Source organism: Canis aureus, chromosome 11 (genome assembly GCF_053574225.1).
Source record: "Canis aureus isolate CA01 chromosome 11, VMU_Caureus_v.1.0, whole genome shotgun sequence".
Lineage (NCBI taxonomy): Eukaryota > Metazoa > Chordata > Mammalia > Carnivora > Canidae > Canis > Canis aureus.
The window spans coordinates 29,828,244-29,855,047 of NC_135621.1; the positions used below are offsets into that span (position 1 = coordinate 29,828,244).

General features: G+C 59.1%; 1 protein-coding gene across 4 annotated transcripts; it reads left to right on the plus strand.

The window, feature by feature from the left end:
- Window positions 1-628: 628 nt before the first annotated feature.
- On the plus strand, window positions 629-26,570 carry CARD10 (caspase recruitment domain family member 10). Of its 4 annotated transcripts, XM_077914615.1 has the most exons (22): window positions 679-723; window positions 1,001-1,102; window positions 1,948-2,199; window positions 3,036-3,173; window positions 4,981-5,306; window positions 9,050-9,247; window positions 10,189-10,344; window positions 10,908-11,033; window positions 12,049-12,240; window positions 13,395-13,529; window positions 13,841-13,956; window positions 14,843-14,871; window positions 15,350-15,473; window positions 20,366-20,525; window positions 20,928-21,039; window positions 21,480-21,723; window positions 21,910-21,979; window positions 23,011-23,113; window positions 24,435-24,593; window positions 24,687-24,802; window positions 25,254-25,369; window positions 25,565-26,570. In XM_077914615.1, exons 3-22 carry the CDS (start codon window positions 1,965-1,967, stop codon window positions 25,800-25,802), a joined length of 3,093 nt encoding a protein of 1,030 aa, XP_077770741.1. In that variant the 5' UTR covers window positions 679-723; window positions 1,001-1,102; window positions 1,948-1,964; the 3' UTR covers window positions 25,803-26,570. The 4 variants fall into 4 exon arrangements, with proteins under 4 accessions (XP_077770744.1, XP_077770741.1, XP_077770743.1 ...); XM_077914617.1 differs by lacking the exons at window positions 679-723; window positions 1,001-1,102 and adding an exon at window positions 821-963; XM_077914614.1 differs by lacking the exons at window positions 679-723; window positions 1,001-1,102 and adding an exon at window positions 1,680-1,770 and having other exon boundaries at window positions 25,257-25,369.
- Window positions 26,571-26,804: the final 234 nt, after the last annotated feature.

The window sequence follows — 26,804 nt, forward strand, 5'->3', positions numbered from 1 at the left end:
AGGAGAGAGGAATGAAGGGCCCCTTGGGAACGTAAAGTGAGATTTCCTACCTCCAGGCCTTTGCACTGGCTGTTCCTTCTGCTGGACCGCCCTTCCCTGTCTTGCCTCTTCCTGAGTTTTAGCTTTTGATGCTCCTGGGCAGAGTTGAGGAATCCGTATTCTCACCACTGGGAGCAATTTACTCCAGGGTGGTTAGTCCAGGGCACCAAACAGCAATGCTCCAAGAGACTGGGAAGACAAGTGGTGGCGGGTGGTGGTGGTCGTGGGAGGTGTTGTCATATAGGGCAGGGCGGACCCCCACCTCTCCAGGCTTAGCACCCACAGTATCGCCCATGCAGCATCATGTGTTTTAACTGTTTCCTCATCTGCAAAATGGGGTTAACGGGAGAAGCTGCCTCACGGGTTTGTTGATTTAAGGAGCTATATGTTCTGGAAAACGATTGTATATAATAACATTCCGTACATAATAAGCGCTGCAGACTGTTATTGTTGTCATGGAGTGCCCACTTTGTGCCAAGCACTTTACTACATAAAGTCACTTATTTAATCGTTTATTGTCTCCACTTCCCTGTCCCGCCCAGCACGATGACTCTACTGAAGGGGCAGGGCTGGGATTTGGCCCCTCCTGACCCTCCCTCCCAGCAGCCACCAGCGGCAATTTCTAATGGGCAGAGAGAGATAGTATCACATGTGCCAGTAGAGACGGGTACAGACTTTATCATGGTAAGTGACCATGAGTTTCCCTGGGGGGAGGGGGGAGTATGGACGCAGCTCTTCTCAATCTTACTTGACCTTGACCACAGAACTACTCCCAACCATTTCTGGGTTCATTCAGCCTCTCCTCCGGAGGAACGCCCTCCGGGAAATACGGGGCCTCTGGCCCCCATGTTCTTCAATGAGACTTTACGTAGGACGGGAGTTAACAGTGGTGCCCTTACAGTTCAGACTCCCATCTCTGAGAAGGTAGCCCCGACGCCTCGGTTCTTTGTTGCCCACCCAGGGGCGGCCCTGAAGCTGGAGGGAAGGTGCCAGAGCTGGCGGCCTACTGGGGGACACCGAGGCCCAAGAGGGCCAGCATCCGCTCACCTGCCCGGAGCAGGAGGTCAGAGGCCGGCTGCGCTCAGGACGGAGTGTCCCCAGGAGTGCTCCCAGGCCGGGCTCCCGCGGGTGCACTGGGCCGCTCCCAGCAGGGCCGGGAAGTGCTTCAGACCTGGGAAGCCTCTGGGGGGCCCCGGGTCCTGTAAGCGGGGGAGCCCTCGCCCCACACTTCACGGCCACGCGGCCCACGGGGCCGAGCGGGTGCGCGGGGTGCGTGGCGGGGCGCCCGCGCGTGGGGGCTCCGCGAGGCGCCGGTGCGCGCGGCGTGCTGGGGGAGGCGGCCCCGCGGGCGGGCTGCGGGCGGGAAGGTGCGCGGCGGCGCGGCGGGGGCAGCGTGCGTGGCCCGCCCCGCCCCGCCCTCCCGGAGGCCGGGCAGGTGTGGGCGGGCCGCCGGGACCCCGCGGGGCCGGGGCCGGGAGCGCCGGCGGGAAACAGGAAGCGGGGGGAGGCGCGCGGCCGGAGGGCCGGGAGGAGGGCGTGCGGGCGGACGTGCGGGCGGCTGGCGGGGCCGGACGCTGGGCCCGGGCCGCGCGATGTGGGGGGGCCCGGCCAGCCCGGGCGGCCGCGGGCACGGGGGCGGAGCTCGGGGCGCCGCGGACACCGCCCCCCTGCGCCGGCGGAGCCGCCGCCCGAGCGCGGACCCGGGAGTCCGAGGCGGCTGCGGCGTGCGGGGTGAGTCCCGGGTGCGCCCGGGTGAGCCCGGGGGTGCGTCGCGGGGCGGGGGCGGGGCGGGGGCGCGGGGCGGGGGCGCCGGCCGCGAGGGGCGGCGGGTCCCGCGGCGACGCCCCGGGGGATCGGCGGCGCACCCCGCCCGGGCCCCCGCTGACCCCGCGCGCCCCTGGCCCGCAGACCCCGAGGACGCGGCCATGCCGGGCGGGGCCGAGGCCGCAGAGGCGGAGGAGGAGGCCGGCGCGGGCTCGGGGTCCGAGGCGGAGGAGGACGCGCTGTGGGAGCGGATCGAGGGCGTCCGGCACCGGCTGACCCGCGCGCTCAACCCGGCCAAGCTGACGCCGTATCTGCGCCAGTGCCGGGTCATCGACGAGCAGGACGAGGAGGAGGTGCTGAGCACCTACCGCTTCCCGTGCCGAGTCAACCGCACCGGTGAGCCCGGGGGGCGCGGGGTCGGGCCCGGCCGGGCCGAGCGCCCCCTGCCCGGGATCGGCGCGCGCAGCCCTGGCGCTGGAGGCCGGGTTCAGGCGCCACCGCCCTGCCTCCTGCGGGACCCGCGCCGCGACCCAGCGGCCGGCCGTGCGGTGCCCCCTCGGGCATCTGGGCTTTATCGGGCTTGGAGCTTCCTCCCACTTCCTGGGCCCGCTCGGGAGTGGGGAGCTGGATGTGGTTGCCAGTGCAGCCTGGTCTGGGACCTCCGGGCACCTTTCCTGTGCCTTTGATGTCTTGGGTTCTCTCTGCCCTCTCCCTCTGTGCGCCACACATTCCTCGGAGAGCCATTTTTCCTTAAGGGCTCAAGATCCGTCAAACTTCGTGAGGGTGCCTTCTCCCACAGGGTGTGTCTTTGAACTAAAGTTAGCAAAGGGATGAAGCTCTAATGGTGGAATTTCAGGCATTGACCCGTTGGAGAAATAAGAGTAGTTTGCTTTTGGGGTAGAGGGGGCTCCTGTGTGCCACTGGAAAGGCAGGGAGTATTTGCTGGCCCTGTATCTGTGTGTTGAGGGGAGGGGGCAGGCTGGGGGTTGGGGATGGGTCAAAGCACAGGTGCCACGGCAGGAGGGTCCTGGCCTTCCTGGCTGTAGCAGACAGGCTCTCCCCACTGATGTGTTGAGACAGGCCCCTGTGTGTGTCACTGGTTCAAAAATCTGGGGAAATAAAAAGTCTGGGGAACGTGGGCCCTGAAGCACGGGGAGAGAAAGGGGGAGGAAGTGGCTAGGCACTGGGGGAAGCCCTGACCTTGACCCTGGGGCATCCCCTGCCACTCCTAGGGCGCCTGATGGATATCTTGCGCTGCCGTGGCAAGAGGGGATACGAGGCCTTCCTGGAAGCCCTGGAGTTCTACTACCCGGAGCACTTCACGCTGCTCACAGGCCAGGAACCTGCCCAGCGCTGCTCCATGATCCTTGGTGAGTGAGTCCACAGTAGCTGCTGGCGCCTCGGACGCCAGTGCAGAGGTTCCTTACCCCATCCCTGTTGAGAAGGTGCTTCCATTATCCCTGTTGAACAGATAGGGAAACCGAGGCGCAGAGAGACCTGAAGCAGTTTGCCCAGGTTGATATTCTGATCCATTTAGTCTGAGTTCAGAGCCTGCACGTTTATCATGGCTCTTTCCTCCTAAAATTATTTTCAGACATGTATGTGTCAGGTGTACAGAGTTTGCAGTTTCCTGTGTAAATCAGACACTCTGGACGACTTTAGAATAAAAAGATCTTTACTTTTTCGTTTAGCTCTGTTCGGCTGGTGACAGTCGGGTGAGTCCTCTTTTTTCTTTGCATTTGCACACACACGCACACTCACACACGCATGGGGCCATCCTACGTGAGTTGCTCCAGTTTTCACTTTTCGTGAGAACTGATTTTAGTGATTCTTGCACATTTGGTACACTTATTTGAAATGACCGCAAATGTTTATTAGTGATGCTGTGCCATAAGTCATTTAAGAGATCCCCTGTTCCTGGACAGCCAGGTTGTTTCTAGTTTTGTAACATTTACCGATGATGCTGGGAACATCTTTGTATGTATGTGTATGTTTGTGCAAATGGAGGAGCTGATCTGGGAAGTAAAATTTTAAGTGTTAAATGAATACTTATCCCACCAGCAGTGTAGAAGGGCCCATTTTGCTGTACCCTCATGAATCCTGGGGATCACTTAAAAACATTTTTGCCAGTCTGATACATCAAAAATAATATTTTAAGTTTGTACTTCATTGAGAGATGTAGTTCACAGCTTACTAGTTAGTAAACCTTGGGCAAATGACTTCCTGTGCCTTAGGTTTTTTTGTCTTTCAAGTGGTTATAATAATAATACCTACTTTATACTGTTGTCATGAAATTAAGTAAATTGTTATACTTATTTGGCAAAAAGAATGAAATCAAATGTTCATGCTACTATTATCATTATTGTTATACCAGTGATTGATGGTGAGTTGGGGTATATTTTCCTTTGTTTGTTAACCAGTTTTGTTTTGGAACTTACCTATTAGTAGTTTTTGCCCATATTTATTTGGTTTGTTTTTTCTTATTGATTCATAGGAGCTCTTTGTATACTGGAGCTGTGAATCCTTTGTTAATATTTGTTATATTTTCTTCTGCTCTGCTCCTTACGTTTTATTTTTTTTTTAAAGATTTCATTTATTTATTCATGAGAGACACACAGAGAGAGGCAGACACAGGAAGAGGGAGAAGCAGGCTCCCCATAAGGGACTTGATGTGGGACTCAATCTCGGACCCCGGGATCACGCCCTGAGCCAAAGACAGATGTTCAACCACTGAGCCACCCAGGCATCCCTGCTTCTTACATTTTAACTTTTTTGTTATAGCTTTGATTGTTTAGAAGTCTTAAACATTTTTATATGGATTTGTCCATTTTTTTCTCTTATAGCTCTTATTGACTCGTGGGAACTCTTTATATATTGTGGCTCGGAGTCCTGTTATATTTGTTATATTTTCTCCCGTTTATCTTTTAACTTCTTTTGTTACATTTTTCCCCTACGTCGTTCATAAGTTAAAAAACTTTTGTATGGATTTGTCCATCTTTCTTCTTACAGGTTCTAAATTTTATCTTGATTAGGAAGGTTTCTCTACTTCGGAATTAGAAAACTACATTCCAGAATTGCCATGTAGTGTGTTTAAAGTCTGGGTTTTCCCGTGCAGTCTGCTCTCCCCCAGGAGTTTATCTGTTTGGCTTGACCGCTTCTCTCCCCTGTCCCTGGCAGATGAGGAGGGGCCGGAGGGCCTGACCCAGTTCCTGATGACGGAGGTGCGACGGCTGCGGGAGGCTCGCAAGAGCCAGCTGCAGAGGGAGCAGCAGCTGCAGGCTCGGGGTCGGGTGCTAGAGGAGGAGCGGGCAGGTCTGGAGCAGCGGCTGCGGGAACAGCAGCAGGCACAGGAGCGCTGCCAGAGGCTGCGGGAGGACTGGGAGGCGGGCAGCCTGGAGCTGCTGCGGCTCAAGGATGAAAACTACATGATCGCCATGCGCCTGGCACAGCTCAGTGAGGAGAAGAACTCGGCCGTGCTGCGCAGCCGGGACTTGCAGCTGGCGGTAGGTGCTGGGGGCCGAGGGCCGGGTGGGGGGGGATGTGGGCGAGGGGCAACCTCTACCACAACTGCCTGCTGTGTGGTAGCTGGTCTGTGTCCCAGAGCCACCATCTGCTGGCCGCTGTACCCTGGGGCAAGTCCCTTCTCCGGCCTGTGCCTCAGTTTCTCATCTGTAACACGGGGATGTTGGTAGCATTGACTTCATTGAGTTATGATGGTGGTTCTCAACTGGGGGTGACGTGGCCCACCGCCGGAAACACTTGGCTTTGTCTGGAAACATGTTTGGTGGTCACAATGAGGAGTGTGCTCTTGGCACCCAGCAGCCCGCAGCGTGCAGGACAGCCACCTCAGCCAAGAGTTTTCCAGCCCAAGGTAGCCCAGTGCTGAGGTGAAGAAGCAGCCCTGGTTAGTGAGGATTCCAGGAGTTTAAAATCAAGAGTTTGAGATGCATGGAGGCCTGCGCCGCTGGGCTCAGACCTATATTGTCGTGAGCTGCCGTCGTTAAGTGTAACCGTGCGACACCCAGGTTATCCCACCGAGGCACCAGGCACCAGATTTCGTTTTGAAGCATAGACACCGAGGCTTGAGTCACGGAGGCCCTCGTCAAGGTCACAGAGCTCTTGAGCCGGGGAGCAGCCCAACCTGGCTGTGCACCACATCGGCCAGCCCTGGCGCTGGCCCCTGCCCCACGACGACACTCTTTTGCCTCCTCCCATCCAGGTGCCATCTCACCTCCTCTGGGTGGCGAGTGTGGCTGCGCCACGTACAGGCCGAGAAACGAGCCTTGCCTTCTTGGCTCCTTACTGGGACCTAGTGTGGGGGCCGAGCTGGTGTCTCGGTGCTGCAGGGAGTTGTCCAGAGGGCTTAGTGAGCCAGTGCTTGTCGAGGATTTAACGGTGCCAGCAGCACACAGGACACTCTCTCCACTGATACCATGCGAGGCCCCCTGGCGGGGGTTCTGGCTGTGATTTGCAGCCCCCTCACCCGTGAGCCTCCTGTCGCTGTGGTGCAGCAGGTATGCTGGGTACCCGCGGACGACGGGGGGCACATGAGAGGCCATAGGTACCGGTGTTGGGGTGTTTGGGGAAGAGAGTCCTGGTCGGGGGCATTGAGGCCGCTAGTTGAAGGGCTACCAGGCCTGTTTGGGAGTAGGTGGCCGATGCAAGGGTGCGAGGTGACCGTGAGGCTCTCATCTGAGCATCGGCCTGATGTTAGGTGTGAGATGGGGCTGTCGGAGGCCTGCAGACTGGCAGCAGCTTGAGCAGAGGGTGGCACTGGCACGGCTTCCTCCCTGTGCCTCTGTTGCCTTATCGTCCTCATGGGAGTTGGCGGCTGCGGCTGCTGGAACCATGGTACCTGGTGTCCAGGCTCCGTCCTCAGTGCTTGACCCGCACCAGCTCCTTGACTTCTTTAGCGGCTCCTTTGGGGCAGGTGCGGGGGGGGGCACACTGTTAGTGCCCCGTTTCTGGATGAGGAAACAGGCCCTGAGAGGTTGGCTAGAGCATTCTCCCAGTATCCCAAGAGTGAAGGATTTCTGACTCTGCAGTCAGGACTGCTGGGGGTGGCCTAGGGTCCCCCCACTCTTCACCACATCTGCTTTTCCTGAAACATATGTGGGCTATGCTGTGAGGTTTTCCTGGAAGAAAAGGGTCTGCTACTCAGGATAGTAGGACAGTCACCAGCCCAGGGGAGTCAGGAGGGGCATGGCTTGTTTCACCTTTGGGTTGGGTCCCCTGCAGTGGCAGAAGTGTGTATGTGCCTGGGCGGGGATGGGGGGGTGTCGTGTGTGTCTCTGTGTGTGTGTGTGTGTGTGTTCGTGTACAGTTGTCTGGGGTTTCCTGGGTGTGGTAGGGGCGTGAAGAACAGGAGGGGGAGGTGCCTCTGTGTGTCTGCAGGTCAGCCGCAGGTGCATGTTCTTATGACCATCCTGGGTGAGGTCACCTGCCCCCGGGCAGATAGTAACTGCTTTTCCCTGGTTTAGGGAACACAAGGTAAGGGATGAACTTCAACCAATAGATAAGATTTTCTTTAAACATAGTTAGCAGAAACTTGCCTTACTTTTTTGGAGCTTTTCTGCCAAAAAAGTAACAGAGGTGTTGCAGATGGAAATGAACGGAACAGCTGCTGATTCCTGTCTTGGCTGCTTGGGTCCCCTCTCCCCCACGGGCAGGTGTGCGGTGGCTGTGATTTAATACTGTGTTTTATAAGGTGCAAATTTAATGAGCTGTTATTTCTGAGCAACATAAACTTAAGGACCGAATGCTATAATTTTGTGCTCAGTGAGTTTGTACACCAGGATTAAATGCATCCGTGTTTCCTGGTGTTCGGGGAAGATTCCCAAGTGCCCTGTCTCTGAGCTCGTCGGGGCGCCTGCTGGCCGCGGGTCAGGCCAGAGGCCGTGGTGTGTGGCTGCAGTTCGCCGGAGAGGGTGTGACTTCGCTTGCCCTTGTAACTAGCTGTCTTTCTCTGGTGGTTCACAAAGCATGTTTTGTGAGGGGAAAGGAATGTGAGAGTCATGAATTTCTTTTTGAGTCTTTTGTGGAGGAGGAGTGGAGCTGCCTGACCCAGCATCCGACCCACGGGTGTGTGTGTGTGTGTGTGTGTGTGTGTGTGTGTGCGTGTGTGTATGTGTGTGGTGTGTGTATGTGTGTGGTGTGTGTGTCTGTGTGTACGTTTGTGTATGTGTGTGGCCCTGCCTGACTGAGGGGTGTGGAGCTACAGGCCATTTCCAAGAGAGGCCAGGGCACTCGTAGGGCACCAGACGTTGGCATGCCTGTGCAGAGCACCAGAGGTCATTGTGTCCTTATCCCAACAGTGACTTCATTTTGTGGCCTGCCACCTGCAGCTGCTCTTGTCACTGCCCAGCGCCCTTGGACCCCACATGGAAAATAACTCTGGCTGAGTGTGCTTATCATCCAGCAGACTGTGTGTGCGTGTCACTCTGGGCCAGGCCGTCATGCAGCTGCCCACCTACCACCCTGGGCCAGCTTCTGACTGCATGCACTAAACTGGTGACAGGTTGGGGTTCTGGGATTTTATTTTATTTTTATTTTTTATTTTTTTTAAAGATTTTATTTATTTATTCATGAGAGACACAGAGAGAGAGGCAGAGATGTAACCAGAGGGAGAAGCAGGCTCCATGCAGGGAGCCCAATGTGGGACTCGATCCTGGGATCCTGGGATCATGCCCTGGGCCCAAGACAGATGCTCAACTGCTGAGCCAGCCACCCAGGCATCCCAGTTCAGGGATTTTATAGAAAGCTGTGAAAACAGCCACCGTCACACCCCCTGGCAGTTCTAAAGCCAGCCTGTGAGAATTTGAAGGCCTCTACCCATCTGTTGTCTTAAAGCGGGGCCCATTTTACTGGTGAGGAGATCAAGGCGCAGAGAGGGGCCGGGACTCACCCATGGTCACACTGAGTTGGAGGCGGAGCTGGGCCCAGGCCCTGGCTCTCTCTGTTGCTGGTACGGTCCTCCTCCTGTGTCTCCTTGGCACTGGGCTGCATCACCTGCGCTCAATGTTGGAGCTATGGGACAGATGAGTCTGTGGGGGTCAAGTACCCCTGCCCACAAGTCCTTGAAGCAGATTCCCCTGGGACTCCCCAGCCTGTCCCTTCTTCATAGACCAGTCCGGGGAGGACTCCTGCTCGGGGAACCCTGGAGGCCACGGGAGACGGCCATGGCCTTGCTGGTGGCCCCTCCCTGGACTGTATCCCTTCTGGGGCTGATCCCTGTGTTGGGCCCCAGGTGGATCAGCTCAAGCTCAAGGTGAGCCGGCTGGAGGAGGAGTGCAGCCTGCTGCGGAGGGCCAGGGGCCCGCTCCCCGGGGCCGAGGACAAGGAGAAAGACAAGGAAACAGACAACGTGGACCTAGTGTCCGAGCTTCGGGCCGAGAACCAGCGGCTGACTGCGTCTCTGCAGGAGCTGCAGGAGGGCCTACAGCAGGTGCGCGGGGCCGTGAGGGGGTGTGTGCAGTGGGCGGGGGGGCGGGTGTCAGACAGCCTGCTGCTCGCTCATCCTCCTGAGGCCTGGAGAGTGAGGTTCTGGAGCTGGAGGCGGAATCCTGGCTGGCTCTTGTCTTAAGCTCTGAGTGGAGGGTCCTTTGTGCTGGGATCTCCCTGGGTGTTTGGTCTGGGGCCTGTGGGTGGCCCCAAGAAGTCTCTGAACTTCCTGAAACTATGCACCTGATTTTGCATGTGAGCATTTTTGTGGGGAGAGGCCTGCTGCTTCCTTCAGATTTGTAGGGGAGTCTGCAACCCTGGAAAGTTTCAGACCCCTGAAGTCTGGGTGGCCCTGGGGCTTGCCTGGTGTCCTGTGGCAGGTCAGTGGTGGGTCAATGGCAGGGTGGGCCTGCTGCCTGGCCGATGCTCTACACAGGGAGTGGGGGATGGGAGTCAGGACTCTGCTGTATTTCATAGGGTTAGGGTGCCTGGCTAGAGTGTGGGTCTCTGGGCTGCATCTCTGGCCTGTGGTCTATCTACTTGGGCCAGGCTCAGCCCCTGTGAAGATCCCTTGTTGATGTGGTTGAGGGGAGATAGGCTTTGGAAATAGCACTCATTGGCTGCCCTGGGTGGTGGGTGGGAGCCAGAGCAAGAGCTAGAGGGCCTGGTTTTTGTTTAGGAATAAAATTTGGGCCAACTTGTACAAGCACGCCCTCATCCACTTACTTCATTTCCACCCCAGATGCTCCCTGGAGGGTGCTCGGGGCTGTGGGCCGCACCCACTCTACAGATCGGGAAACGGAGGTCCAGAGAGGTCAAGGCCCTTGGCCAAGGTGGCAGAGCCAGTGGGGCGGGGCTGAGGGCTGTGAGTCCCCCTCCCTCCTGCCACAGTCACTGTGGGCCCCGGGCCTGAGGCTGAGGCAGCCTCTGAACTGTGATCCTTAGGAAGCCAGCAGGCTGGGGTCCCCAGGCTCAGAGCGCATCCTCCTGGACATCTTGGAGCATGACTGGCGGGAGGCCCAGGACAGCAGGCAGGAGCTGTGCCAGAAGCTGCATGCCGTGCAGGGGGAGCTGCAGTGGGCTGAGGAGCTGCGGGACAAGGTAGCAGCCCTCCTGACCCCTACCCTGCTCCCTGCCTTGTCTCTGCTTTGTCCCCACCTTCCTCCTGGCTAACAGCCTGGCTCCTGGAGAGGGGAGGGTGCTGGGCATCGCCATGGTGCTTTAACCCACCTGCTCGGGGCATCTGTTGTGTGCCAGGCACCATGCTAAGACATTTGCATCCATTTGTTCTCGAAAACTGAGATACACCAGCAAACAAAACAGAGCTTTCTGCCCCTGTGAAGGGTAAACTCTGGCAGGGGAGACCACAGTACTCTGTGCACATCTTCCTAAGTCAGTTACTTGATGGAGCAGAGGGTCAGCACTGTGCCGGAAGCGGAACAGCATGGTCAGGGAGGCCGAGGTTGGTCAACAGGGTGTCGTTATTAGTGTTATCCCCATTTTACAGGGTAGGCAGCTGAGGCCCAGGGAGGTGAAGTCAGTCTGTGGCCCAGGCTACCCAGCTGGGGAGGTTGAAGCTCAGGCTAAGCTGACCGGGTCCCCAGCCCTGTGGTCTGACCTGGGCACGTCCCGCCCCGCTTCACCCCACCCCGCTCTGCCCGCAGTACTTGCAGGAGATGGAGGACCTGCGGCTGAAGCATCGCACACTGCAGAAGGATTGTGACCTGTACAAGCACCGCATGGCCACGGTCCTGGCCCAGCTGGAGGAGATCGAGAAGGAGCGGGACCAGGTGAGTCTGGACGCTGGTTCTCATATGAGAAGTGGACGGGACTAGGATTGTAGCTGGAGGCTTTCATGGTGCAGGACTGGTTTGGGAGGAGCAAGTAGGCCTGCAGAAGCACAGACTTGGGCCCTTGAGTACTCAAGATCCATCAGCCTCGCCCCCCCTGAGCACACCTGCCTCACTTGAGCCCCCCGTTCAGGAAGGCTGGTCCTGGCACCTATCGTTTCTGAATCCCCTGTGCCCTCCACATCAAGGACAAGGCTGACACAGGTTGGTGCTTGCAAATATTTGCCTGTGAAGAAATTCGCCAGAGTTCTGGCTCCCTGGGTACCATGGCCTTCATCTCCTGAGGCCACAGGGCGAGCCATCTCCTGTAGGTACCCCCTTCCTTGTAGAGGGCTCTCCACGCAGGGGGATGGGCAGGAGGTTTTGTCCTGGCACCAAGTTCGAATCCCACTGGGGGAGTTGACGTCTACACATTAGAATGAGCCTCAGGAGCCCCTTGTGGGTGTGGGGAAAGTGCAGGTGACCTGGTGGGCCCAGGAACCTGTGCTGTCTCTGTCCCTACACTCTCACTGAGGCATTGGGTAACAGGTCCAGCTCCCAGGGACTCTGGTGTTCATGGTGGGGACAAGCACTTTGGGTGCTGTGTGCTGGGTTTGAATCTCAGCTCCTCCACTATCTGGGATGCTGTGAGTCAAGCCCGGGGCACACGGTGGGTTGCTCTCGGGAAATAGTATGACCCTGGATTGTGCACCTCCACCGCCCCAGGTTTGAATTCCAGCTCTGTCCCTGCCGGCCAGGCTGTCTGTAAAATGAGAATAAAGAGAACTTGGAAAGTTCCACCTTGGAAAGTTCGCGTGAAGATTAAACGAGCTGATGTTTAGCACCAGGCCCGGCACCCAGGAAGCTTTTCATACCCGTTTGCCCATGGTTTTGTTGCCTGCCCCTGTCCGAGAGGGTAGAGGGCAGGACGACTGGGCCAGTGTGGCCCCTTCACCCCGCTGCCCACTCTCCCCAGGCCATCCAGAGCCGTGACCGCATCCAGCTGCAGTATTCACAGAGCCTCATCGAGAAGGACCAGTACCGCAAGCAGGTGCGGGGCCTCGAGGCTGAGCGGGACGAGTTGCTGACCATGCTCACCAGCCTGGAGGGTGCGAAGGCCCTGCTGGAGGCACAGCTGCAACGGGTGCAGGGCGGGCCCTGCCTCAAGGTGAGCAGGGTTAGGGGAACAAGGGTGGCGGTGGGAATGCTGGGCTCCTGGCGGGAGCTCCTGGCCAGGCTGGGAATGTGCAGGACCTGGTGGGAGATGTCAGCCCGGCGGTTCCCCATGGGGAGCCCTTAGCTGGGCATGGGACGATACTGGCCCTGGGAGGAAATCTGGGGGTTCTGATGGGACCCTCACCGTGGGTCAAGAATGTGCTGGTCTGGGGGAGCTCTCAGCTGGGGTTGGCTTGGTGTATCAGGGGGCAGGAAAGGGGTGCATGGGTGTCTGAGTCTGGGGTTTGCTCCTGGGGCACTAGGGGAATAGTTTGATTTTGATTTTGGTTTTTGTGGACACTTGGAGACGTCCAGCTGCACGAGGGCCTGAAAGCCTCTCAGAGACCAGCTAGTTCAATCTGCTCATTGTATGATGATAGGGCCCAGAGAGGGTCAGGGGCTGGCACAAGTTCACACAGCCAGCTGGCACCCCTTTCAACCAGATACTCGTCTTTGGACCTCTGTCAGGATCTCTGCTTTTTCCTATCTTGGGTTTGCTTAAAGATGATCCCTTGGCCCCGTGTCTGGTGCATGGAGCCTGGAGGAATAGAACAAAGGAAGCGTGCATCCTTCACTTCTCACTTCTTGAAATCCTCAGTGGCTTTTCTGCTTTTAGGTAAAGACAAAGCCCCTTATTGCCTGCGAGGCCTGAAGGGTGGGCCCCTTCCTCCCTCTAACCTTGTTCTCTGGGTCACAATGTTTTAATTCCTGGACTGTGTCTGAGTCCTGCCCGAGGGCCTTTGTGCATACCATTCCAGCTGCCCAGACCATCCTCAACTTTATCTGCTCAACACCTACTTATCCTCATGTCCTCTGTCCAAACCACACTTTCTCTGGAAAGCACTGTGTTGCCCCCGGTAGGGTGGGCCGTTTGAGTGCCTTCCCCACCCTGGACACCTTCCTTCCCTCCTCCCTTGGTAGTTCGGGGTTGTTTCCTTTATCTGTCTGCTTGTTTACAGTCTGTCTGCTCTGGGCTGTGAGCTCCATGAGGGCAGGGATCCAGCTGTCTGGTTCTCTGCTGTGTCCTTGTTCCTGATATTCAGTAAATGACTGTGGCTGGCGCTTGTCCTGCCCTGCTCACCTCCACCCTCCTCCTTCCTGTCGCAGGCTTGTACCTCCTCCCATTCCCTGTGCTCCAACCTCAGCAGCACCTGGAGCCTCAGCGAGTTTCCCCCGCCACTGGGAGGCCCGGAAGCAGCTGGAGAGGCGGCTGTTATGGGGGGATCTGAGCCCCACACCTCGGTAAGATACCTGCCCTCCCCGAATGTGGCGGGTGCAGGGTGCGGATGCTGGTGCTCACTAACACGCAGTCCTGTTTCACATGCGAGCACCTGAGGTGCCCGAAGGCTGACCGCCTCATATAAGCTCTCCCAGAGCCAGCTCGGTGCTGGGCCCGGGTACCAGGAGACTTGGGACCCCCACTGCACACCCGCAGAGCCCTCCACATCCACCCGGGGCCCTAATTGGTACCTATGGAAGGGGCACAAAGTAGGCACGTTGAGGTGCAGGGGTCATGGTGGAGGTGACCCAGACCCTACTGTGGCCATTGGCAGGAGGAGGCCACAGACAGTGAGAAGGAGATCAACCGGCTCTCCATCCTGCCCTTTCCCCCAAGCGCTGGCTCCATCCTCCGCCGGCAGCGTGAGGAGGACCCTGCACCCCCTAAGAGGTAAACGGGGTGGGGAGAGAACAGTCAAGGCTTGAGGAGATGCTACTGCCACGCCTCGAAATGGCCACCTCCCAGAATCCCCAGTGCCAGTGTCAGGGCCAGGCCGGCGTCTCCTTTGACTGCCTTAAATGGCTGGAGCTCTGGGGACCCAGCTTCCCAGGATTCATAATCGTGTCCTGGGTCAGGGGCTAAGCCAAGGCCAATGGGCGGAGTGGGCTGAGCCCCTGCTGAGCACTAGCCAGAGAGCCACTGGGGGGCAAGCCTCAACCATCCTAAACCTGGGGGGAGGCCTAGGTGTTGGGACTGGGGAACGTAGAGGATGTTCCAAGGGGTCTGGGACCTCAGGCTAGAAAGCAGGCCCCGTGTTCAGTTACAAGTGGCAAATACAGTCCAGAAACACCAGGCTGTGTCTACTGGTGGTAAGACCAAGGGCAGGGGGACGGGCTGCCTCCTGGCATATGGTTCCCGTCCCAGTGGTGGCGAAGTACGTTGCCCTTAATGTATTCCCTTACGGGTGCCTATCCCGAGGCTGTAATCAACATGGACGTGATTGATTGGACCAAAGAGTCCACCAGGACTGGGGTGTATGAGCATGGGAGCAGACATGGGAGTGGTGAATGACAAAGGCAGAAAGTAGGGGTGAGGTGAGGGGGTAAGAGGTCAGGGGAGGCCTCCAGGAGGCGGTGGCATTCCAGGCCAGGCCAGGCCAGGGGGCATCCTAGGGGGAAGGACGTTAGCTTCTTACACTATGAGTTTAGGGGAGCTGGTTGGCACAGCTGCCCTGGGATTGGGCCCCCCCACATGGGCTTGGGGGCTGCAGGGGGAGCGGGTAGGGGAGGGCAGAGCATGCTCTGTGCCTCAGCTCCTGTCTCCCCCGCCCCCTCAGGTCCTTCAGCAGCATGTCTGACATCACAGGTAATGGCCCTCAGGGACTCCGTGGGGTGGCCTTATCTGGGGGTGGGGGTGGCTTTCCAGCCCACCTGAGGCCTACATGGCCAGCTCTGCCCTCGGCCCTCTTTCCTGAGGCCCCACTGTGCCCTGGGCCAGGCAGGGTGGCTGTGCTTGGGAGGACCCTGGGGAGTTGGGCCTCACCGCTCACCTTGAGCCCAGGCCTGCTCCTCGTTCTCACACCTGGCTGTGCCATATGGGCTCCCCGGTCCCAGCCTGCCCTCCATCCTCTCCTGGGGAACTGAAGGGTCACTCTGGGGCTGGCCCTGGCCCAGCCCTGAGCCCAGTGGGTCTGGTGTGCCTGGGGCCTCAAACCTGCCAAGGTCCTGGGCAGTCCCTGGGCTTGAGGGGCTCACCCTTTCCCACGGGCCCTGGCTTGCCCCGATTTCTTGCTCTGGCACCCCAGAGCCTCAGTCCCCCCTCACCGCCCCCCCACCTCCCCCAGGGAGTGTGACGCTTAAGCCCTGGTCTCCTGGCCTCTCCTCATCCTCGTCCTCTGACAGCGTGTGGCCTTTGGGGAAGCCTGACGGCCTCCTGGCCAGAGGCTGTGGCCTGGATCTCCTCAACAGGTACTGTGGCTGCCTGGGGGGGTGGGGGTGGGGGTGGGGGAGGCAGATGGGGGACTTTGGGGGACAAGTGGCGGGGGGAAGCAGCGGCTAAGCCAAAGCCTCATGCAACTGTAAAATATTCAGGTTTTCAGACAGACACCTGGGATTCAAATCCCATCACTGTTTCTCATCTACTTGGTGCCCTGGGCTGGTCACTTCTCTCTCTGGGCCTCAGTTTCCTCTGCTGAAGGTGGCCCATGATCTCTTCGGCATGGGGGTGTTTGGGGATCTAGGACTTGAGTCAGTAAAGCACCCTGCTCTGCCGGACGTGTCGGTAGGTGCTCAGTGAATGGTCATCGTTCCCCGTACCGATCCTCTGCTGGCTGTTCCCCGGACTCTGAGTTCCCAGCAGGTCGGGGCCTCCCAGCAAAGTTTTGTGCTGTGGGTGGGGTGGGGCCACTGTGGGTGCCCTGCAGCTGTGCTGGCCACAAGCCCGTGACAGGAGTCATGAAACAGATCGGCTCAGCTGCGCTGCAGGCGAAGCGCTCTGTCATTGTTGATTGATGAGTGACCTCCCTGGTCACTGGAGGGTCTGGGGAGGGCGGGCAATGGAGGAGGCCGTGTTGAGAATGTGGCCTTCGGACTCAGGGAGGGAGGGCAGCTGGGGAAGAGCAGAGGGCAGAGGCTGTCCAGGGAGGGCCCGGAGGGTGGCTGTGCCAGGAGGGGGAAGGGGCCGGGGCCGGGGCGGCACTGAGTCAGGCTGGCTGTGAGTCAGGCGGGAAAGTGTGGACTTTGGCTTGTACACTCCGGGAAACATGGCAAGGTTTGGCTGTGACTGCTGGCTGCCTCACAGCATTCTCCCTGTTTGGGGAGGTGGGTGTTGTTATGATTACCCCTGTTTTATAGAGGAGATTGAGGCTCAAAGGGGTTAAGCCACTTGCCTGAGGTGGCACAGCTGGAAAGTGCCAGGGTGCCCAGGTCCATGGTGACCCGATCAGATTGGGATTTTGGGAAGGGCAGAGGAAGCACTGAAGGTCAGAGCTGGAATGTGGGGATGCGGGATACAGATGACAGGTCACACAAGAAATCGGGGCAGAGCAGGATGAGCCCGAAGCAGCATGGCCAGGCCCCCGCCCCCACCCTGCCCTCCGGCAGCAGGCCCAGTAGGACATTGTTTCTCCCAGTGCAGGACGTGCTTCTGGGGGAAGGGGCGGAGGCGCCTCCCTTCCTGCCTGCCTCCCTTCCTCCAGCACAGGGGTCCTGGCGGCTGTCCAGGGGGCACCGGAGCTGGAGGTTCTGGCCCAGTCCCTGCCGAGGCCCCGGGATCACAAGAGCCACCTCTGCAGTTCCTGGGGAGGAGGGAGACACGGGTAGAACGCAGATTGGGGGGGGGCAGGGATGGTGGACTGAGAGGGAAAGATGCAGATAGATGGGTGGGGAGGTGGGGAGACCCGGACTGGCGGGTGGGGTGCCGCCTGTATGCGTCCAGGCCGCTGTTCTTGCGCAGAGCACAGTGGGAAGAAAGATATTGGGGCTCTGTCACCTGCTACAGGGAGATATTGGGCAAGTCACTACATTTCCTAGGGCCTCAGTCTCCCGCTCTGTGACATGGAGTTGTCGTAGGTTCCAGTGTCTCCATTGGAGTGCTTGGGACAGTGCCTGGCTCAGAGCGAGTGGTGACGGTAGCTCCTTGTATTGTGATTGCTGCTGCTGCTCAGTTCCCAGGGCTGGTGTTTTTAGCCCCCTCATACAGATGATGAGAAGGAGGCCTGAGGACAGTCAGGAATTTGTCACCAAGGCCGCTCGGTGGAGTCGGAGATTCCAAAGTACCTTCCTTCTCGTGAGCTACTTTCAACTCATGTTCGTGGTTCGTGTTCACTGTGTGCTGGGCCCTTGCAGCCTCCCGGTCTCCTCTGCCCTTCCAGACTCCTCAGGCCCTGGAGCAGGGCAGGGGGTGCGGGACAGTGGGTGTGCTGGGGCAGGCTGGAGGCTGAACAGACAGCCGGGCAGGTGGGGAGATAGTGAGGAAGAGCCAGAGAGTGTGCATGGGGTGCTAAGCAGGGTGAGCACTGGGAGAGGGTTGCTGGGCGAGTGTCAGGGTGGGTCTCCCTGGTAGATCACATGGACACTGAATCTCTGGCACTGACCACCTTGCCTGGAGAGGTTATTGCTCTACACTACCCACTGGCTGGGCAACCCTCGTCATGTAATAACTTTGCTGTGCCTCAGTTTCCCTCTTCTCCAACATGGAGGCTTACAGATGGTTCCTATGGGGCTGTTGGGAGGATTAAATGAGATAATTTATGTGACAGGCTTGAATCTGAGCTTCATGGGTCCCTGGCCTGGAGCAGAGCAGTCATGTGCACTGCCTGGAGGTCTTCCCACAGTGCACTGGGGTGGGGAGAACTCATCGAGGCTACACACACTGCTCAGAGTGGGCGGAGTGAAGGACTGGCCCCGTCTCCCTCTGTGACCTGCCTCCTGACTGGACACTGAGGGAAGGGGCTGGTAGGTGGGGACCCCTACCGGTCACAGGCAGGGTTGGGGTCAGTCAGGTTGTGTTGCTAGAGACCCAGGAGTCCAGAGGTTGGGGCAGGCAGCCCCCGCCCCCCACTCTGTTCCTCTTTCCCCCACCCCTGTGCACTTGTCTGAAGCCTGTAGCTGAGAGGGACCCAATTGGACCTGGCCCCAGGGAGCCCCCAGGTGGACTCTTCTCCCTCTCCCGGGGGGGTGGGGAGTAGAGGCCCAGAGAAGTCACCCCGTCCCTCAGGGAGTTGGGCCAGGATGTTCTGAAGGAGGTGCTACCGGAGTCGCATGGGTGGGAAGAGCAGGAAAACCTGGGGTTTCAGGGATTGAGAGGCTGGGGTGGGGATGGTATGCCAGGGGCAAGGGGTGAGGGGCGAGCAGGTGGGACCCCGAAGGGCTGAGTGCAGGCTGCCGTCTGGGCCCTCACCTGGGGTGGCCCTGATGCTCGGTTGTCTGTGGGTTTGAAACAGGTGGGGAAAGTGTGAGCCGCAGACAGGTGACTTGTTCTGAATCACACTAGCTAACAGTAGATGTCCGAGTTTTACTGGGCCTCAGTCTTACTCCACGTTCTAAGAGCGCTCCACGTGTCATTCACCCAGCCCTCCGATGCGGGGGGTGGATGCCCCTGGGGCTGCCGGGGAGCAGAGGCTAAGCAACCAGGCCATCTGGCCCCCGCGTCCCGGCCGGTCCCACTTTGTTCAGACGCCCCTGACCGCACCCCACCGTGACAGACACCCAGGGCACATGCCCGAAGCAAAAGGATCACGAGACAATAGCTGGATTTACTTGAAGGCCGGCTGGCTTACATTTTTTTATTCCATTTTAATCAGAAATCGCGCTGACCGTGACCTTGTGAATTTCACAACCAGGGCCCAGGCCTGCAGTTGGACGTTCCCTGGAGCCCCCTGGTTCCCACCTCTACCTGCATTATCTTTACATTTGTCTGACCCTCACACCCACAGTGGGAGACTGTGACGTCATTGTCCTGCTTTATGGATGTGGGGACAGAATCAAGCAGTCAGCTCACTTGTCCAGTTAATGCTGGGGTGTGCAGCGGGACTGTTTCTCCAGCCCTGGGGCAGCATAGCCAGGCCCAGCCTCCACCCTCCCATCTCTGGCGGGGCCACATCAATGCACCGGGGCTGGGTGGGGCTGAGGTTGCCTATGAAGGCAGCGCGGATGCCTCTGGCACCCATGTCCAGTCACAGCCCTTCAGGGTTGGCTCTGTTTTGACTGAGGGAATAGGAGCCTGGAAAGGCTCCAGGAGGGTCAGAGCCCCCCCACCCCACATGGGGGCTGATTGGGTTAGAGCCCTTGTATCCTTGCCCACCCCATGCTGGCAACAGGGGGCAGTGTGGCTGTGTGGGCTGCAGTTGCCAGGGGGAGTAGGGAGGCGAGAGGACATTCGGGCTCTCCTCTTTGCTGATGCTCTGGCCAGGGGGTCACGGAAGGGAATTCCAGGCAGCTGTCTCTGAGCTGGCCATAGGGACTCACCAGTTCTGTCCAGGGGCAGGAAGAGCCCTGCTATGATGGGGATCTGGGTGCCACTTTGTTTCCTCTGCCCACAAGAGGAAGGCCAGACGCCTTCATTCTGTGCCCTCCTCAGGCTGGCTCCAGCTAGCCTTTTCTGGGAGCTGTTTCCCATGATGGTAAATTAGTTAATTAGGACAGGGAGCTTAGCATGGCGTCTGGCACATGGGGAGCACTCAGTAAGTGTCCGCTGCTGCTATTATTACTGTTGTCACTCAGTCCTTCCACACATCCTGCGTTCTGCGCTCCACACCTCTGCCTCTGCCAGCCCTTCAGCCTGGAACACCACCTCCTCTCTTGTCTATTCCTGAGGCGCCTCTGTTCGCCACCACGGCGTCGCCCTGCGGCCCCATCCTCTGGGAAGCTGCTCCCGTCTGTGCTCCCATGGCCCGCTGTGACCGTCTCTGGTCTGTGTTGTGTTCTAATGGTGACCTTCCTCCCTAAACTGTGAGCAGAATGAGCTTTTATTAGTCAGCTGCCCTGTGCCATGCACGCACTGTGTTTGGTGCTAGGATCCTGGAGCTGACCACGACAGCACGCTGGTTCTGAGGGGGTTTCTTCCGGCGAGGTGCAGATGGTGTGGTCCCGCAGGAGGCCCGACCCCACCACCGGCAGGGGTCTGGGAGGGAGAGGTGGCTTTGGAACTGAGCTTTGAAGGATGAGCAGAATTTGCCAGGCAGAGATGAGGGGGAAGGGCATTTCCAGTGGCACCACAGGTGTGGTGCCCCCCCCTCCCTGGGGTGGGAGTCATGGCACATTCGAGGAGGGGTGGTTTGCTGTGCTGTTTCTCCCAAGAAGGTTGAACTGAGTCAAATCCTGATTGAACTCTGATTCCCATCTCCCTTCTCCCTTCCCAGGTCTCTGGCTATCCGAGTGTCTTGCCGGAGCCCTCCGGGGGGGCCTGAGCCCCATGACAAGGGCCCAGATGGCCTGTCCTTCCTTGGGGACAGCTGGTCTGGGGCCGTGGTGCGGAGGGTGCTCTCGGGGCCGGGGTCTGCCAGGGTGGAGCCGAGAGAGGTGAGGTCCTGCTCCTCGGGTTGGGGGTGGAGCCATGCAGTAGCTGGGGTGGGACGCCCCCTGATTGGTGGGTGTAGGTCACTGGACGGAGCTTCTGGGGGTTGACCGAAGCGGAGGCAGGCTCAGAGATGACCTGTGGGTCGCCCTACCTCAACCAGCAGCGCATTAGATCTGATTGGGCTGGGGTGGGAGGTGGGGCAAGCCCACGTGGCAAAGACCAGGTGTGCCACCCTGGGCCAGGAGTCCTGTTGATGGGAGAAGGGTCTGATTGGATAGATGCCCTGTGAGACAGGGGCATCGGAATTACGGGACAGGTCATCCCCACCCAGTTTTCTGCTAGCCCCAGGGCTGTGTTGCCTGGGAAGCTCACTTCTTTCCCTGCCTGCCTGGGTCTTCTCTCAGCCACGGGCAGAGGCTGCTGGCCTGGAGGGGGCAGGCCTGGAAGGTGAGGTCCAGCAGAGAACCTTGCCCTGGAGCCAGGTGTCCACGCTCCCCTTCCTGATGGACTTCAAGGGTAAGTCTGGCCCAGGGCAGGGAGGAACTGGGGACTCCCAGTCCTAGAAGGGTGGAGCTGAGAGCCCAAGAGACAGCTCACCCAGCCCATTGTGTAGGCGGGACAGCCGAGGCAGGAGAGAGAGAAAGACACACACACACACACACACTGCTACCTGACTCTCAGCAGTGCTCTGCCCTCCCGCACTGCTGCCCCCTTGCTGCTTGTCTGTCTTCTAGACAAGGAACACTAGACAGGAGTCCAGAGACCTGGGTTCAAGGTCTGGTTCTGTTCCTAGTAGGCTTGGTGGCCTTGGGCAGGTCCCTATCCTCTCCGGGCCTCAGACTCTTGCTTTAAGAAGGGGAACATAGCATTTTGGCAGCATAGGCCTTGAAAGGGGCCCTTCCCTGACTCTGTCCTCCTCTTGCCCTCCCTGCTGCCCCTGCCCTGCCCATGTCCAGCCTGTCAGTCCTTCCATGAGGCCCTAGATGCCTGGACAAAGGGGCTGAGCACTGAGCCCTTCTATATTCGAGCCAACCTCACCCTGCCCGAGCGCGCAGACCCTCATGCCCTGTGTGTGAAAGCCCAAGAGATCCTGCGTCTGATGGACCCAGCGTACAAGCGGCGGCAAGAGTGGTTGTGCACGCGGGTTGACCCCCTCACACTGCGAGACCTGGACCGGGGCACTGTGCCCAATTATCAAAGGTGACGCAGAACCAGGAGTCTGGGGACAGGTCACACAGGGAGCCAGGACCAGGATGGGAGATTTTTCCTCTCTTCCTGCATGGTCCCTCATGATTCTCTGCTAAAGCATAAGGGGACTGAGGGTAAGGGCTCCCTTTCTCCCTACAAATGTGTGATATGATCCCTACCCCCCACCCTACCCTGCAGAGCTCAGCAGCTCCTAGAAGTTCAGGAGAAAGGCCTACCCTCCAGCCGCCACCGAGGGTCCCGAAGTAATGTAAGTGGTGCTGGGCGGGCTGGCAACGGCTTGGGATGAGGGGCTTCTGGGAGTGGGGTCCCAAAGGTAGAGGCCAGGTTCCATTCTCTGGCGGCCCCAGGGGGAGGAGAAGAGGGAGGCCCCCACCTCGCTCCTTCCCCTGGACATGGTTGATCGTCCTCCACACGCCCGGCACACAGAGCAGTAGCCGGGCTCTCTGGCCAGGGTAGTTCAGAGGACTGAAGGAGGTAGTGGGGGCCCCATGTGCAGGAGCAGCCCTGGCCATAATAAGCACTTGACAGAATGGCAATCACACCCCCTTTGTCCAGTCCCCTGGATAAGGGCCTGGCTGGGTGAGCCTCCCCATGTCCACATGGGCAAAGTGAAGCCACGGTGCTAGAGGGATGAGGACTTGGGCTCTGGAGCCAGGTTGCCTGGGCCTGAATCCCAGCTCCACCACATGCCAGCTGGGCAACCTTGGACCAGCACCTGGCCCTCCCTTGCAGCTGTGTTTCCTCCTCTGTAAAACGGGGGTAGGTTATGTGGCCTACCTTGCGGGGTGCAGTGACTTCATGACATCTGGGGCTTAGTGCCTGTCACATTGTGGCCAGTTGACACCTGGTGGCTGTTGGTGTAATTAGGGCTGTCATTGGGGTTCTGCTTACATGAGGTCACATTGCTCATTCATTGGAAGAGGTCCCACAGCTTGTCTCTTATGTGACATTAGCTTCCTTGGATTCCTGGGCCTCAGTTTCCCCACCTGTAAAGTGCGGGGTAGACCTCAGGCACCTCTAGCTCTAACTGGCTCTGACAGGGTTGTTTCCCTGGGTTCCCTGGGCCCATAGGGATGGTTGCCCTCACCTGCCTGCTGGGGGTGGGGTGGAATGGGGAAGCTGCACTGGGCCATGTAGGGAGGGGGCTCTCCTGCTGACCCAGGCCTTTCCATGGAGCCTGGACAGCAAGGGCAGCCGGGCCCCCTCTGCTGGGGGTCTCCTTCATCCTCTTCTCCCTGAGGTGCTCCTCCTTCAGGTGCTCCTCTTTTCCCCTCCCAGTTGAAGAAGCGAGCCCTGGACCAGCTCAGGCTGGTGAAGCCCAAGCATGTGGGAGGCTCTGCAGGGGATCCTCCAGAGCAGCTGCTGCTGGAGCCCTGCTCAGGTGAGCGCACCAGTGCAGAGGCACGTCCTGTGCTGGTCACGGTGTCCATGAGCGTGCACATTGGGGGTCCTTGGGCCGTGGTAGTCCCTTTGGCCTGAAAGAGCCTGCTATGGGGCTTCCACTGGGGAGCAGGGCATCTAGGGGCCTGAGAGACAGGCTCCCCCTAGGGAGAGATGGGCCACCGGGGTTGAGGGAGCCACATGGAGGAGGCAGATGTGTGCACATGTGCGATTGTGGGCGCTGTATGACTTTGGGGCGTGCAGTGAGCATGGGTCTGTTCTTGTCTAGAGGAGCAGGTGTAGCTGTGCTTCTCTGGTGTGTGCTGGCGGCTGCCGCGGAGACCCCTGAGTGGGTCTCTGGAGGCAGCAGGGGGAGCCCTTGGGTCAGATCAGGGAGGAGGACCTGGGGGAGCCCAGGTGAAGGAGCAGCGATTCTGAGAGGCAAGAAGATGGCAGTTAGGGAAGACTCCCTGAAAGGGAAATTGTTAGAGGTAGGGTTTTCAGGGATGAAGAGAGGTTGGTTCTAGGCAAAGGCCTGGCTGTGCAAAGGCACAGAGGTACAGCCACGTGTGATGTGTGTGCAGGGCACCAGGGCAGCAAGTGTCTTTCACACGCCAGCTCTGTCATGAATTGTGCTTGGTCCAGGGGACACCGTGGTTCCTCCCCTCAGAGCAAACTGCCTCGTGGGGCTGCTGCCTGCCAGTCAGATAATCCTATCTGTGAACATAAATACAAAGTATGACTCGTGTGCTGGAGGAGAACCTGGTGCTTTGAGGGTACATGCACGGTGTGGGGCCGGGGAAGGTAGAGCCTGGGCTCTGAAAGGAGAATTGGGGTTATCTGGGCCAGGAGATGCTGGAGTGGGGCTGGGCCTCCCCAAGTCATGCTGAGGCCCTGTGATTGGAGGCAAGTGTTGGGGCAGAGGCTCACTATCTCTCTAGGCTCTGGCAGGGCTGGGTCACCATTATGGAGGGTGTGGGCTTCCTGAGGGTCGCAGGAGGTCACTGGCACATTGAAAGCAGAGGAGTTACAGGATCTGACTCTGGCTGCTAAGAGGAGAATGGTCTGGAGTGGGCAAGGGCGAGGTGGGGGATGGGGCCTGAGACTTCTGTAGTGGTGCCAGCCAGGAGGGGGCAGCTCTGCCTCGTGTGTGCGGGTGTGTGTGTGCGTGCGCGCGCACGCGCGCGCGCGCGCGCGCCTGTGCATGAAGCAGCAGCAGCAGGACTTAGGAAGGGAGAAGAGATGGGGCGCCTGAGAAGATGGAAGAGGAGCTGGGGACCCTGTCTGCACCCTCATCTCTTCTGTACCCCACCCTGCTGTAGAGCCAGAGCGGAGCCTCAAACCCTATAGCCTGGTGCGGCCACTGCTGGTGTCTGCCCTGCGGCCTGTGGTGCTCTTGCCTGAGTGCCTGGCGCCCCGGCTCATCCGCAACCTGCTAGACCTGCCCAACTCCCGGCTGGACTTCCAAGTGTGCCCAGCAGGTGAGTCTGTGCCTGTGGAGGGGAGGGCTGGGTGGCACCTTGGAGACAGCCAGGCCCACTGGCCCTTCCTCCCTGCCTCTCACTGCTCTGCAGAAAGCCTCTCTGGGGAGGAACAGTGCTCATCATCAGCACCTGGAGCCCCCAAGGCCCAGCCTGCCACCCCTGGGCTGGGCAGCAGACTCCGTGCCATCCAGGAGTCTGTTGGGAAGGTAGGTGCTGGGGTGGGGGGCTGCCTCTCTGGGCCGAGAGCCAGAGTCTGAGTGCAGGCCTGTGCTGCTCACCTGCAGAGGTGCTAGGCTAGTCCCTGCATGTCTGTGGGCCTGTTTCCTCACCTGTGAATGGGAGGCTGGGCCAGTCATACATGGGTCACCTTTGCGGTGATTGGCTGGTCCATCCCATCTCAGATCCACTGCTACTTTGGGGGCTGGCTAGGGGCTGCCAGAGATGGGGGTGGTGGTGGGGTTAGCTCCATCCTATTGATGGCAAGCCTGAGGTTCAGAGTGGGATGTGACTGACTTCCCCACGCCTCCTGGCCATCCCTGTTGCCAAGGCTCTTGTGGAGGGGGAGACAGGCCCTGTAGGGGGCTGTGCCTGGGGCCCTGGGGGGCAGGGAGGTTCATGTCTCTGGGCCCGAGTAAAATATAGCCTCAATCTCCTGAGAAGAAGCACTGCCTGCTGGAGCTGGGCGCACGGGGTGTGCGGGAGCTAGTCCAGAACGAGATCTACCCCATTGTCATCCACGTGGAGGTGACAGAGAAGAATGTCCGGGAAGTCAGGTAAGGAAGAGGTGGGGGGTGGGACCAGCCTTTCCTCTTCTTTGGATATCTCTGTCTCTCTGTCTCTGCCATCTCCTCTTGTGTCTCTGCATCTGTCCCATTCTCTCTCTGGCTCTCCAGATCCTGGCCTGTCTCTGTGTCCCTGTCTGTCCTTGCCCCATGCTCTGACTACTGCCCATCCGCTCTCTCCGGCAGGGGTCTGCTGGGCCGGCCGGGCTGCCGGGACTCAGAGCTGCTGCGGCAGTGCCACCGCTCGGAGCAGGTGCTCTGGGGGCTGCCCTGCTCCTGGGTGCAGGTGCCAGCGCATGCGTGGGGCCACTCTGAGGAGCTGGCCAAAGTGGTGCGTGGCCGCATCCTGCAGGAGCAGGCCCGCCTCGTGTGGGTGGAGCGTGGCAGCTGCATCGGAGGTGGTGGCAGCAGCAGCGAGGCCTGAGGAGACCCTTCTGATGCCTTTGGCCACTTTGTGCACCTCAGAAGCCATCGGCGGCAGTGGGGGGACCCCGGTGTCTGCAGCAGAGCTGGGTCCTCCCCGTCCTGAGCCTTCCTAGACCCTTGGACTCCCATGGCTTTGGGCTGCCCCCACCCGAGCGAATTTCTGGGAGCCCTGGGGGTGGAGTCCCCACCACCCCTCTACTTGCTGCTCTGGGCCTTTTGTGGGTCCCTGTGTCTCCGTGATTCTACTCGCGGGCCCCACGCACATGTCTGCGTCCTCGCCCTTACTGCTCACCAGGAGCATCTGAGCTCTCACTCCTGTGCACAGGTTTACACACCTGGGTTCTCACGGCAGGCACATGAGGTCTCCTGGGTTCTCAGGCCCTTCTGTTCAAGGAACCCCGAGCCCGTCGCCCCCGGCCCACTCACGTTTCTTGTGTATACCTCCACACGTGTGCCCCGTGGCTTCCCTGGCCCACTGTGGCCCTCATGTCTTCTTGTCATGTGTGTGTCTGTGGTTCTCTCCTGTGTAGCTGTCTTACCCGGCCCCGGGATGACACCGGGCATTCACTCTTGTGTGTTCCCCGGGGAGCACACTGAGGACGATGTTCTCACAGCGCCATCTCCCTGCAGTGACTTGCTTCTCAGCGGGACTGGAGGGGGAAAGGCCGGCTGCTCTGTCACCAGAATGTACGGCTCGTTGATTTTTAATGGGCCTTCTTCACTCAGAATCTGCACATTATGGAACATTAAACATTTTGTCATAGAAGCGGGTGGCCTTTTGCTTGCTTGCCTTCCCTGGCCCAGGGCCCCCTCCCCACTCCCCCCACTTGTCCCCACCCCAGATCGACTGATACTACCTCTCAGGCCCCGCTTGCTCCACGGGGAGGGTCAGATTTCCTTCCTGACTCATCCCAGAGCCGCCCGCCATCTGTGCTGGCATCACCTTACCTGCCCCCGAATGACCGAAGAAAGGCCCCACAGATGGGCCACCTCCATGCTC

What these genes read in the sequence shown, in the direction of transcription:
- CARD10 (XM_077914615.1), top strand. Translation starts at nt 1,965, where the DNA reads ATGCCGGGCGGGGCCGAGGCCGCAGAGGCGGAGGAGGAGGCCGGCGCG. An exon ending in ACTGTGCCCAATTATCAAAG is followed by an intron (nt 21,724 to 21,909) that starts GTGACGCAGAAC and finishes CCTACCCTGCAG; the next exon opens with AGCTCAGCAGCTCCTAGAAG. An exon ending in AAGAATGTCCGGGAAGTCAG is followed by an intron (nt 25,370 to 25,564) that starts GTAAGGAAGAGG and finishes TCTCTCCGGCAG; the next exon opens with GGGTCTGCTGGGCCGGCCGG.